At 36.8% G+C, this 14,615-nt stretch overlaps 1 protein-coding gene across 3 annotated transcripts in view; it reads right to left on the reverse strand.

Annotated features, from left to right (window-relative positions):
• Olfm3 (olfactomedin 3) overlaps positions 1-14,615 on the reverse strand; it is a 45,075-nt gene that overhangs the window by 24,770 nt on the left and 5,690 nt on the right. For 2 of the 3 annotated variants that reach the window (XM_052178517.1, XM_052178515.1), the window contains exons 2-3: positions 12,010-12,156; positions 5,036-5,191 (exon numbers count right to left, since the gene is read on the reverse strand). In XM_052178517.1, coding sequence (XP_052034477.1) covers positions 5,036-5,191; positions 12,010-12,156 — 303 coding nt within the window. The remainder of the gene's footprint in view (positions 1-5,035; positions 5,192-12,009; positions 12,157-14,615) is intronic. The other variant, XM_052178516.1, reaches the window with a different exon arrangement.

Consider the following 14,615-nt stretch of genomic DNA (forward strand, 5'->3'; position numbering starts at 1 on the left):
ATGTCTTTCTTTATTTATTCCTTGACCAAGTTATCATTAAGTAGAGCGTTTTTCAGCTTCCATGTGTATGCGGGCTTTCTGCTGTTTTTGTTGCAATTGAAGACCAGCCTTAGTCCATGGTATCTGATAGGTTTCATTGGATTATTTCAATCTTCTTATATCTGTTGAGGCCCATTTTGTGGCCGATATATGGTCAGTTTTGGAGACAGTACCATGAAGTGCTGAGAAAAAGGTATATTCTTTTGTTTTAGAATAAAATGTTCTATAGACACATGTAAAATCCATGAACAGTGGGATGTTGAATTCTCCTACTTTTATTGTGTGAGGTGTAATGTGTGCTTTGAACTTTAGTAAAGTTTCTTTTATGAATGTGGGTGCCCTTGCATTTGAAGCATAGATTTTCAGGATTAAGAGTTCGTCTTGGTGTATTTTTCCTTTGATAAGCATGAAGTGTCTTTCCTTATCTTTTTGATAACTTTTGGTTGAAAGTTGATTTTATTTGATACTAGAATGGCTACTCTAGCTTGTTTCTTGGGAACATTTGCTTGAAAAATTGTTTTCTAGCCCTTTCTTTCTGAGGTAGTGTCTGTCTTTGTCACTGAGGCGGGTTTCCTGTATGCAGAAAAATGCTAGGTCCTGTTTATATATCCAGTCTGTTAGTCTATGTATTTTTATTGGAGAATTGCATCCATTAATGTTAAGAGATATTAAGGGATAGTGACTGTTGCTTCCTGTTATTTTTGATGTTATTTTTATGATTGTGTGGCTATCTTCTTTTGGGTTTTTTGAAAGAAGATTAACTTCTTGCTTTTTTCTAGGCTGTAGTTTCCCTCCTTGTGTTGTCGTTTTCCATCTATCATCCCTTGTACTGCTGAATGTGTGGAAAGATATTGTGTAAATTTGTTTTTGTCATGGAATATCTCGGTTTCTTCATCTATGGTAGTTGAGAATTTTGCTGGGTAAAGTAGCCTGGGCTGTAGTCTTAGGGTCTGTATAACATCTGCCCAGGAACTTCTAGGTTTTTTTTTCCATCTCTCTTGAGAAGTCTTGTGTAATTCTGATAGGTCTGCCCTTATATGTTACTTGATGCTTTCCCCTAACTGTTCTTAATATTTTCTTTGTTTTGTGCATTTGGTGTTCTGACATTTATATGACGGGAGGAATTTCTTTTTCTGGTCCAATCTACTTGGAGTTCTGTAGGTGTCTTGTATGTTTATGTGCATCTCTTTCTTTAGGTTAGGGAAGTTTCCTTCTGTAATTTTGTTGAAGATATTTACTGGACCTTTAAGTTGGAAATCTTCACTCTCTTCTATGCCTATTATCCTTAGGTTTGCTCTTCTCATTGTGTTTTGGACTTCCTGGATGTTTTGGGTTTGGAGCTTTTCACATTTTTCATTTTCTTTGACTTGTGTCAATGTTTTCTATGGTATCTTCTGCACCTGAGCTTCTCTCTTCTATCTCTTGTATTCTGTTGTTGATGCTTGCATCTTTGACTCTCGATCTCTTTCTTAGGTTTTCTATATCCAGGGTAATTTCTTTATTGCTTCTATTTCCATTTTTAGATCCTGGAATGTTTTGTTCACCTGTTTGGTTGTATTTTCCTGTAACCTTTAAAGAATTTTTGTCTTTTCTCTTTAAGGGATTCTAGCTATTTGCCTGTGTTCTCCTGTATTTCTTTAAGGGAGATATTTATGTCCTTCTTTAAGTCCTTTCTCTACATATGATTCATATGATATGTGATTTTATTTCAGAATCTTGCTTTTCTTGTATGTTGGGGTATTCACGGCTCACTGTGGTAGGAAAATTGGTTTCTGATGATTCCAAGTAGCCTTGGTTTCTGTTGCTTGTGTTTTTGCCCTTGCCTCTTGACATCTAGTTATCTCTGGTGTTAGCTGGTCTTGCTGTCTCTGAGTGTGGACTATCTCTCCTGCAAGCCTGAGTATCAGTACTCCTGGGAAACCAGGTCTCTCAGGGAGGAATTTGGGTATGGAGAGCTGTGGCACAGGGTCAGCTCCAGGGTGCAGATGGAAACTGGAAGGATCCTGTCCCCAGCTCCTTGGTTCCTATGTCCTGAAGGCTCTGGGTGGGTCCCTCTTGGGTCAGGAATTTGCGCAGAAATGATGGTCTCAGCTGTGCTCACAGGCTTGTTAGCACTCCTAGGAGACCAGCTCTCTCCTAGTGGTATTTGGATATGGAGCACTGTGGCACAGGATCAGCTCTGGGTGCTGAGGCACAGAATCAGCTCTGGGTGCAGACAGAAACCTGAAGGATTCTGTACCAGGCTGCTCCTTGTTTTCTATGTCCTGAGGTCTCTGGGTGGGTCCCTCAGAACAGAAGTGGTGGTCTTACCTGTACTCACAGGCAAGTCCTCACTTCTAGGAGACCAGGTCTCTCCCAGTAGTTTTTGGATATGGAGTGCTGTGGCACAGGATCAGCTCTGGGTGCAGTTGGAAACCGGCTTGTTTTAAATTCTTGTAATGACTGACTGCTTTTGCTGTAGTTCTCTTAACTGTCTAATTTCTGTCCAAGCATGCCTGTTGGAAGGCTTCATATGTGCTATTGAGTTGCTCAACAATGTTTTTATTCATTCCTCTTTGTCCACTATAAAGGATGGTATGAATGCCAGCTAGTTGAGGGTGTCTGCTGTGCTCTCTCACACCACAGGTTGCTGGTGCCTGGCAGAATTGACTATAACCTCCAAAACATCTTTGAAATCATCATATGAACTATGAAAAAATAAAAATCATAATCATGTGACATTTTCTGAAAATTCATTTTTTTTTAATTGATACCATGGCTTTCACTAGGAAAAGTCCTGTATACACTAGGGCTATACACTAAAAAAAAAAAAAAAAAAAAAAAAAAAAAAAAAAAAAAAAAATGTTTTGCATTTCTCTCCTTTTTCTTTTTTTTTCCTACAGATGCATCCCCAGTCCTTCTGACCCAGGGAAGTTTACATGCATCCCTTCATTCTACCAAGTCATCACTACTTTGTCTCCTGATTACAGTATGGGCTCCTGCTCTTTGGTTGCTGTCCTTTCGGGGAGTGTTTCTCTCCTCCACTTAGTATTCACAACCTTCTCCCTTGATAATGACACAGCTTCAAATTCACACTGTTGCTTTAACATTTATATCCTAATTCTGATCATTAAAATTCTCTTCTATTTCTAAATCTTCTGAAATTTCGTATGTCAGAAGAGAAAGCCACATGCAACATGGTTTTCCTGGATACTGTCAAATCACCTAATTCTTCAGCACATCATCAATGGACAAGTGAATCTCCCATTGTACTCTTAAACACTGCTGCTGCTTCCTTTGAGCCCAGTCCATTTCCCTCTTAGTTGCTTTTCATGGGAAGAGCTTGCACTTCATTTTTCTAGGAAGGTCCTGGCCCTGTCTCACAGAGTGTATGTACGATATCAATGAATTCTGGTTTGTATCGATACCTGCCTAGAACTTCACCCTTTTTATCATTTTCCTAAATTTGTTTCTGTTAATCCAGCTCACACTTCTATTTTCTATAATTTTCAAGTATATTGTGCCTTCTTGCTTAACCCATTCTTTTCTCTTTCTCTTTTGCAAAGACTTCTGTTTCTTTTAAATCTCTCTTCAGCTCAGATTCCATGGCTTGTCACCCCCACTTTCTCTCTTGTCACTATCCTCAATTTTTTTTAATATTTTTATTTTCTATATTCTTTGTTTACATTCCAAATGATTTCCCCTTTCCCAGATCCCCCCTCCCCATATGTCCCATAAACCTTCTTCTCTCCATCCTCAACTTTTCTGTCCTGTTTCTTCCTTTGAAACTTGACATGTATTGATGTCTGTCATTTATACCTCTGCTCTTGCCAGGAGCCAAACTGACTTTACTTTTTGTTTAGAGCTTATCAAAGATAGGCTTGGGTTTTGACTTCACCTCAGCTACAGACCTTAGAGAAATCGAGTGGTCACTGTGCCCTCCCAGAAGAAGAAAACGTCTTGCAGCTGCCAGAGATTCACCTTGGCTGAATGCCTGGGCTACGTGAAGGATCCCACTTGCTCACTTCTTCCCCTGCCTGTATAAGTTCCCTAAGAAAATACAGATTATGGGGTCTTGAGCAGTTAATTTGTCTTGACCTCATTCTTTGTGTCTCCTGTCTCTATTTCTCTGCCCTTCTCTTCTAGGGTCCCCTGTCGTAAACCCCCACGGGCCGGGGCATGCTCTGATATCCCAGAGGTCACAGAGAAAATTCTAAACCATGACGATTCCTTCCTCATTATAATGTGCCTTTCAAAGATCCTGTTTGTCTCTGACCAACTCCCTACATTTTTTCCAGGATGCCCAAACCTGAACTCAACCTACTTCCTTTACTCTGGGATTGAATATAATAGTCTGATTAATAGAGGGACAAGAGATAGTATCTATGGACAACCTTAAAGTTGTTGAAAACTCAGTGCTATGCTTTTTATGACAAAGCGATACTTTTTAATAGAGGCTCAAGTGACATTATCAGACTAAGAAGCTTTTTAAATAAATGACTCTATTATATATCATTAATAAAGTCTGCCCAGCATGTTCATCACATTTTTTCTCATTTCTAGTTTCTAGATAATTGGCATTCAACTAACTAAAATCTTTTTTAAAAGATCTCACATATAATCTTTGAAAACTATCCTTTTAAAGATCCTGTCATCAATGGTAATTTTGCTTCCTTTAATAATTTACATGTCCACAGTAGCATAAATTTATTAGAAAAACTTTAATGATATAATTATTAATTTTCCTGGTGATTCCCCCTTATCTTAAATAATAGAGTACCTGTAATTCTATCCAGAAACTCCACATGTTTCTGATGGGCAGCAACTTTAAAAAAAAATTAATAGTCTTCTCTGTGTTCCTGGCTGCTTGTTAATGGTCACTTCTTAGTGACAAGACAGTCATATTTACAGTGAGTCTTTACCTGTGTACATGGGCCCAGGAATAGTTATTTCCAGCTGAGTAACATGCTACCTGTATATTATGCTGGACTGCCAAGATTTCAGGATTCACACCTACTTGAAAATGCTTGGTCATTAGCGTCTTCCGATCATCTTCAATCTGCCGAAACTTGGCCTTCAGTCCTTTCATTTGGGTTTCCATTTTTAAGACATATTGAAAATCTCTCTGAGTTCTCAAGTTTAAGACTTCTATAGACTGGGACATATTCTGTACCTGTTAAAAAAAAGTTAATGGTGGCGCATTATTCTCATTGTACGGATACTTGAAATTGCTACTAAAGTATCAAAATGTCACTAACAAGAAGAACAGAAGTACCAAATTGGCAAATGCATGTCTGTTGTCTCATTTTCAACAAGATTACTTACAATAATCATTCAAAAATTCCTACCAAAGAAAATTATACCTACACATGTCATAACAATTGGTCATATATCATTTTCAAATATGGTCACATAAGCAAAAAACTAGTAGATTATAAAAAAATTAAAATTAGTTTTATCCCAAGGCTTCATAAGGTAATAATACCCAAGTAATGTATGTTGACATAAAATGTTCTGTAAAAGCTGTTTGTAACTTCTGCCAGGGGTACTTAGCAACAGTGTATAGTACTGACAACAACAGTACTATAACAGAGTTCAATCATTTTGAGGCACAAGAATAAGGAAGAGAATGAGGTGGAGACTTCATGAAGGATTAGCAATGTATGTGAAAAAAAAACTGGTAGACAGGAAGGCTGATCTCCCTCAATCCCCACCCCTCAAATCATCATCCCAGTGGTGCAGAGCATACTCAGAGTGTCTGAAGCTGGTCTATTGTTATAATTCAAATATACCTCCCGATGTGGAACTTTAAAGATGCTAAGAACACAGACAATGAATGAATTACTTTACATAGTTAAGTGTAGCAGAACACATGTAAGAAATCCTATACAGCTGCAAATGAACCCAAAATCCAAATGCCTCCAAAAAGCCCAGGATAAAAGCCAGCCTCCTTTGTTCAGTGGAATGCTCAGCTACTGAATTACTCCTTTCCACTCTCTTCCTCTTTGTAAACAAACTATATACAAATATATCTGAAACTATGCCCAACTCTGCTGCATCTCTGTGTCTTTGTTCAATTCTTTGTTCTAGAACAAAGGACCTGGACTCTCTCCAGATAAGTTTCTTGAGCCTTGATATGAACTCCTGTTGATTTCAATGCATTTACATCATGATGATTCTAAAATACTCTAAGGGATGACACTGAGTTGACCAGAACAAGTGCTGGTAGTGTTGGCACACCTTCTAAGTGCCATGGCATATGTTTGAGGGACTTGGGAAATGGTAGCCACATAAAGTGCCTTACAGAGAGGCAGAAACATGTGTTAAGCCTATGGCACTCATCCAGGTTCATTGAGCCCCAGGCTGTTTAGAAGTAGGAAATGGGTGACCTAGAAAGAGTGCAGAAATGAAAGGAAAGCTGCTCTAATTTTTGTGGTAGCAAAATCCTGCAAACAAAGAGAAAGCCTGCAATAGATGGAAGCCTTTGAATGAAGAATAGTCTAAGAATAAATTATTGTAAAGACAAAGATGGATGTCTACCACCCTGGTACTTCAGAGCAACAGCTTCATCTTCACCTGTAAGCTTCTCAATAGTGCAAATCCCAGCACCATCAGAAAGACACTCAATTAGTATGCATATTTATCAAGATTTCCAAGTGATTCCTACAACTGACTTTTAAAGCTTGAGTTATCCCATTAATCTGGGAAGGCTTCCTATAAGAGATAAATATAATATGGATACAGAATTGAATCCTTTATCAAAATTAAAATACAATCACACATGCAAAAGATAATATAACCTATTAAGCAAAATAATAAAGAAATGCACATAAAGAATTAGAAAAATATGTATTAGGCTGTTATTAGATTTCTCAGAGAGGAAAGAACTGTATGTATGTATATAGTATATATATAAAGCCATTTTGATTAAATGATATTTTTGTTTGCATTAGTAAATATTCTAAAGAATCAGCCCAAAAAGGTGATAAGATTGCAAAGAGTTCTTTGTTTTAATATGTGAATGTTTGCCTGCATTTATTATTAAATAAATATGTATTATATTGTAATTAGTATAATGCTACTTTCATTGAAAAACTACACATGTACTACAAATAATCTGTTCAGAGATAGGCATTTCCATCAGGAAAAATTATGAAGAATAGCACACATACCAGTTAGCTCAAAAGAGACCGTGTTGACACATTGCTCAGAACTATCATTTTTAGAAAAGCTAGTATAGTCTGGTGCCTGAGCTCTTTACCTCTTGTCAAACAAGTCAACTTTTCTTCATCCTTTTCCTGTGATGTTTTGTTCTTTAGTCCTCCCCTATGTCCATACTGTCTGTTTCAAACATGTCATAGTCTGGCTTATAATAAAAGTAATTTTGGGCCTTTAATCCCAGCATTGGGAGGCAGGCAGATTTCTGAGTTTGAGGCCAGCCTGGTCTGAGTGAGTTCCAATACAGCCAGGGCTATACAGAGAAACCCTGTCTCAAAAAAAATGTAATTTTGGAATATGTTTTTGGATGTCAGCAAAGGCCCTTGGTCAGTTCTCATCACAGACTGTGTCTTCCCATCTTTTACACAGAACCAGACACAGAATAAGTGCTTGATAAATATTTCCTGAGTAAAATCATCTTAGTTGTCAAATAGTATAATGGGTAATTAGGATGCTAATATTTTAGGGAAAGTTTTTTGTCTCTCCCTATAACTGTTGCACACAGAAATATATGATTACAAATATTTCTCAATTTGAAATTATTATATTCAGAAAGCTTCATATTTTCTAGTCCAATACAAAATTAGAGACAACATTGAGCTCATGGAAACATCATCATGTATAAAAGCATTACTTTCAAAGCAATTTTCTAACCTCATTTAGAGTTAAGCATTTGCATTAAAGAAGCTGGCTTCCTATTTAAATAAGTAGCAGTCTGCAAAGATACCCATCATTAGCATGGTTGATATCCTCCTAAGAATTTTCTAGACCTAATCATATTCCACACAATTAGAATATGATGGGCAAGAGGAAATACTCAGAATTGAGTTAAAAGACCGTCCCTTATTTTACGTTCTACTTGGACTTTCCAATTGAATTTTCAACTTGATTTGTGTTATGGGAAATTGTATTGAGAGAATTTTGATGAGACATAGCTGTGACCATCTGTATTGCACAACCTCGAATAACTGTGGGAACTATATCTGTGGTATAAGATATCACTAAAGGTGTCAAAATGAACAGGATTTGGGTGTTACGTGCCTTCAGCTCTTCCTAGGAAGAGCTTCCTATTGTTAATGGAGACTACTCCCTTGAGCAAACATTTCCTATATATAAAAGACACTGACCTCTCTATTATGTGACTTATTGGAAGGAGACCCGTGTTTCTTCTTTATGCTCTGTTTGTCTCTGAAGTAGGTTTGTATTCTGGCTTTTCATGTTTTGTGTTTTGAATGTTGGATGCCATCTACTAGCTCATGTATAAAAGGCTTGATTTTCAGATGACAGCACTATTTGGAGAGAGTCTAGAAACTTAAGAGGTGGGCATAGCTGGAGGAAGTTAAGTTTCTAGGTATAGGTCATCAAGGGGTGTTTCATGCCTATATCATTTCAATATCCTCTCTCCCTGCTTCCTGTCTGCTGGTTCGCTCAAACACATAGTCTTTTTTCATGACTGACTGCCTTATCACATTCAAGGAACACAAGAGCAAAATGACCATGAGCCTCTAAAACCATAGACCAAAATAAATTCTTCCTCTTGTAACTTGTTATTCCTTGATATTAGACACACCTATGGAAACTACCTAACAGTCATCAATAATTTTTAACAAAATTAATGTCTCTCATTGCTGATAACCTTTATAAAAGCATTTTTCGTATATTTTGAAGCATTTTTCAAACAGTTTGTTTGTTTTACTAACAAAATACATGAGGTCTTCCTGAATGGCCACAAATAAGTGCATTTTTACTCTCAGGTATAACTATTACTCTGACCAGTTTATATTAAAAAGCCTGTTTTTCAATGTGTTTGGCTAACTTTGATTTAAAAAAAAGAACAGCAGTTCCTTGACAAGGAAGTTTGATGTTAAAATGATTTTGAAATCTTTAAGGTGAAGTATTATGTTTAGTGTCCTTAAATTGATTTTATTGGTGAAAATATTGCCCATATCTTAGTCTAAGATCATGTGAAAATATTGACAATATTTACTGTCAATATTTTATTGTAAATATTGGGCAATGAAGGATACATATAGCAATACACAAAAACTCTATAGCTAACCAGTAGGTTTTTAGGCTAACAATTTATTTCCTATGCACTAAGACAGAACTACTGAGTTAGCTGCATTGTTTTGAATATTCAGTACCATACATATTTGATAAAGTACGAGAAGAGATAGCATCTTTTAATTAAGTTGGAGACCACTAGTGGTATTGAGAATGATATACAAAAAAAAAAAAAACAATGTAAAAGCTACCTGATATAACACTATAACTTATCAGATAAAGGACCCTCAAAACTTTACAAATGTAGATTCAGAAAGAACCAGATTGCTTTTATGTAAATTAGAAATTGAACCTTGTCTTCTGTAAGTATTGAATGGAGTAAATTAAAAATATAAAATAAAAACAGTAATAATGAAAACAACAGTCGCATTATATTTCTAATAGATATTTCTGCTTTGACCTATAGAATTAATCTTTCATTGAATTATTTTAAGTGACTTTTGAAAACAATATGTATATGATTTGTTTATGTGATGCTCAACTCAAAGATACTAAAATATAATATGAAGTTATATGATCAGGAAGATTTTTCTTAGTGTATTTTATGTAGAAGTAAAAAGACTGTTGAGGACTGTCAATAATCTGATAAAATTTTACAAAATAAAAATGAATTTGAATGGTTAAATCATTTTCTATCTAAATTAATTTCCCTGGTAGCAATGAAATTTGAATTATCCATAAAAAAGAAAATCAAGATTAGAAATCAATACCACAAAATTAATCATAACATACCTGTAGTAATTTTTAACAGCCACTGATTTTAATAAAAACAGTACCTGTTATAGTTGGGGGCAAGAATGGAATCTCAGTATAAAAGAAAGCTTGAGAAGAGAGAGCCAAGCCAGGCATGGTGGCACATGACTGTAATCCCAGCACTTGGGAGGCAGAGGCAGGTGGATTTCTGAGTTCAAGGCCAGCCTGGTCTACAGAGTGAGTTCCAGGACAGCCAGGACCACACAGAGAAACCCTGTCTCAAAAAAAATGAAAATAAAAATAAAAATAAAAAATAAATAAAAAATAAAGAAGAAGAAGAAGAAGAAGAAGAAGAAGAAGAAGAAGAAGAAGAAGAAGAAGAGGAGGAGGAGGAGGAGGAGGAGGAGGAGGAGGAGGAGGAGGAGGAGGAGGAGGAGGAGGAGGAGGAGGAGGAGGAGGAGGAGGAGGAGAGCCAATCTGTGAAAGGGGCAGCTCCAAGGACAGGGGAAGGAGCTAAGTGTAGGGAGAAGTTTGCTTTCTTTAAAAATCCACTTATGTTAAGTGAATTCTGTTTTTGTTTTAAGCTCACATGTGAGATATGAAAGCTGCTTCAGTTTGTTCATAAATGTTAATTGATTGTCTTATTTCTACCTAGGGCTGAAGATAGTTTACTCGAGAGGACACAAATGTGACAGTCCTGATTGGGCGGCTGCTACTTCCCCTTCCTGCTGTGCCCCTACTGTTGCCTTTGTTGGCTTTCTGGATATTCTGGGGACAAAGATTGAGCTTGCCCCAAGGAACTCAATCACCCTTATCAATCAATCACCTAGAGAGGTATAAGTCCTCTTTCAACTTTAACCTTCTTTCTCCCCTACCTCGCATTGGGGTTTTGGAAGAAATTAGGATGGGGTAAGGGTTAGAAGGGAGTTAGAGGTATAAGAACCCAATAAAATAATTAAACAAATGTACCAACAGAAACAGATTAAGCTCTGTACAATAAAGCCAAGAGAGATGGCTTTTAATCATATTATCAAAGTATTTTCAAAGGAAACCTTATGACAGATGGAAAAAAAATGCAGAAGCTGGCTTTAAGGTAGTAAACACTTGTTTATGTTAGTATGCTAGGTTCTTTCATTCTCCTGGCTGTCTTAATCTTCTGTGAAAAACTTCCTATTCAGTGTCTGGAGTGTATAATCACAAAAAAATTATTCAGCACAAAGTGAGCAGGAGAATGTAAGTATCCTCGACTACACGTGCTACCTAATTGATCTCTCATTCCAATGATACTTAAAATTCACACGTGTTGTCACCCCTTGCATCACTCAGACCACCCCAGCTGTCCTACTGTATTCAGAACCCTTCACAGACAAGTCTGAATGGGGATCATTGAAAGCACCATTCATTGCCTTTCTCCCTCCTAACTACATATAAACAACCTTTCATGAGCTGACTTTTGTCTGTAAATGGGAACAAATCAAGGGCATTCTGCATTTGATTGTTATGGATCCAGCTTAAATTGTGGAGAGAATGCCATTGAGTGAGACTGAGGAGCTTAATGTTCAAAGGAATGATTTTGAGAATGATGATAAACACTTGGAATTATTCATTATCTGTCCAGATAGCTTGCATATTTCATGTCATTATTTTTTAACTTCCTAGCAAGATTTTAATAAGAGTCTAATGTATGAGGGCAAAGAGCTTTGTGTGATGCTGAGAGTCGAGGCTGATGTCAGTATTGGAGGAATTCTCTCTCCTTCCTTAATCCTATAAAAGAATAAAAGGGTCATATATTAAGATATATGGTAGAGAAAACCTTTTAAGAAAGAAAGATTGTGAAAGCTAAAAAAAAGTCCCCAAATGGAATAATATAGCAAGAAACTTGAGATACGAATTTCAAAGAACAGGGAAGGCTCTTATTAAAAGAGAGCAAAAACCAGATGCTATTAATCAGCCACTGTTTCTTTCTAAGGAAAGATAGATTTCAATAAAAATATGCAAGAGAACATAAGTACATACCTTTTCCAGCAGCTGGCGGAGCTGCCTGCTTTTGGCATCTCTGGAACACAGGTTTTGTTCTGGAGCGACCACAGTACAAATGCATCGCCCATCGGGGTCCTGCGCTGAGCTGTACACTTGCCACCCTTCTTTGGGGCTAATCTGGGTCTGGGAAAAAGCAAGAGCAAACACAAAACAGACTTTCACTATAAGGTAAGGAGAAGACAGAGACGGAGTATCATAAGGAGAGATTTTTATTTCCTTATTTAAAGTTTTTCATCTTTATGGGTTTTTTTTTTCTTATTGTTATTTTGTGAGTGTATTTTTATACATGTGTGTAGTTCTGAGTTCAAACTCTCATGTGCATGTCCTGAGGATTTTTCCACCTTATGTTTTAGACTGGTTCACTCACTGGCCTGGAATGCCCCAAAGCTGGCCAGCACTGTGCAGTGATCTGCTAATCTCAGCATCGCCAAGAGTGGGGTTGCAAATGCATGCTACAACACCTAACTTTCTATGTTAGTGCTGAAGATCAAATTCAGGTCTCCATGACTGCATAGCAAGAAGTTTACCTACTCACCTACCACCTGAGCCTTTGATTCTTTGAAGTTGGATGAGAAAAATTAAACAATTTTCATTGGTAGCAGCATGATTCTGTTTGGCCTTCTTTACAAATGTCAAAGGAGTGCCATGGACCTATAGTCTACATAATTTACCCGCTGTTAATCTCACATCACTTTTAATGCTTTGAGCAATTCTGCATTTGAGCTCCACATTTATACCTGTCTACACACCCAGTTCTTCACATCTTACTGGTCTTTCTACATTAGATCTATTAGTTTTTCCTTCCCAAGAGGAATATAATTAATAGTATATATTTTCCTGTTCATTACTTACATTCAATATTCTGAAATAAAGCCCCAAATGATCCTTAAATAACTTCTGAATCTTACACCCTTAATCAATGGGATCCTAACTTAAAAAGCTACATCTCAGTTCTGATTCCAGTTCACTTCCAGTGACTTTATAATTACAACTGTACAAAGAATCAACAAAGGAGGAGGAAGTCCAACTCTTGTTATTCTTTTCACAGAAATGAGATGTAGATTCAAATTCTAATCTACAATTACTGCCATAGGTATCTGCCAGTCATTGCATTAAAAAACAATAACAACTGCAACAACAAAATCTAACACACAGGATATGTTGTAAACATACATTGGGAGAGTTATAAACTATAAACTTGTGATAAGAACATCACAAGTCTTGCCTTTCCTATTTATAGAAAGAATGTGCCACCAGACCAATCTTTCAGTCTCTTCATAGCTAGCTGATATTTTAAAAAAGTAATTCCGATGTTATTTTTTATTCCTGAGGGGGAAGACTTCTTAATATAACATCTCCTACTATCTAGCATCTCTCCCTGCATATCCAGTTTAAAGAGTTGTTCTTAAAATTACATATTACTAAAAGTAGGTAAGATATTAACTATAATTAGATTGTCCATTTTAGTTATAAGAGAAGAATTCAGCAGCTATCTAGAAGACGAAGATTGAAATGACTTAGCAGAGTAGCTTTTATAATTTCACTGAAAACTTAAGCTGAGCAACCGTTTGTGATGAATTTGTCTGGACATTGGCCCTTTAGGCTTCTTGTAACATTGCAGACAAATCTCAGCTATGCCAGAAAATTAAAGCTTGGCTCGAGAATAAATTTAGTTTTTGAATAGAGGAGCAGGAACACCCAATTATCATATTAAAATATTTTAAGAGCAGTGCAAACACCGATTATTAAGTCTGTCAGCATCCCTATTGATGCACTGAGCATTGCATTTCATGGCTTCCATGTGACTTGTCACTCCAGGGCCGTTGCCAGTCACTCGCTGTTGTTGACACAGGTGGGAAAGGTGAGCAGGCTTGGATGTTCAGTTAGCATCCCTTGGCACATCGTGATTAATAACAGTAAAGACACCAGTCATATTTATACTTTCAATTTCTTTCTTCTAGGAATTACTGAAGAGTCGTATCCTTCTGGAGTGCAGTTACTTTGAACCATCTAAAGGACAAATTCTCTCTCCTTTGTCAAGAAAACCAAAGTGCCTAGCAGTTCTTTTGATAGAAAACCCTATATTGGGGACAATGACGAATAGTGAAGTCTTGTATTTCTAGCACTCTCTTTTAGGACCAACAAGCACTGAAAGGAAAACCAAAATCAGACCAACTGTGATCTCAGATGGAAGGACATATGTAGATATTTTTGGATACCTAGGACAAAAGAAAGACCTGCTCCAATTCTGACTTACAACGACAATTATTCAAATGTCAATAAAACTCTCATGTACTGGGAAGATCAAGTGTCTGTGAACCTCTAGCTGCTGTTGGGAGGATTGTGTAACTTATTGCTATTTAATATCTTCATATTTGGAGGTCTAGGTGACATCATTCTGACCAACCTTGCAACAGGAAGTAACTTTCCCACAGTTGCAGGGAGAGGTAGAATAATGTTTTGAACTTGTGTAGTCTGATCACAGACTATAAGGCTTAAATACCATATTGAACTTTGAATTATTTGTCTCCCTTAATATGGATGTTGTAACCCTGATACAGCATCTATTTGTATGATGGTGA

This window comes from Apodemus sylvaticus, chromosome 4 (assembly GCF_947179515.1).
Source record: "Apodemus sylvaticus chromosome 4, mApoSyl1.1, whole genome shotgun sequence".
Lineage (NCBI taxonomy): Eukaryota > Metazoa > Chordata > Mammalia > Rodentia > Muridae > Apodemus > Apodemus sylvaticus.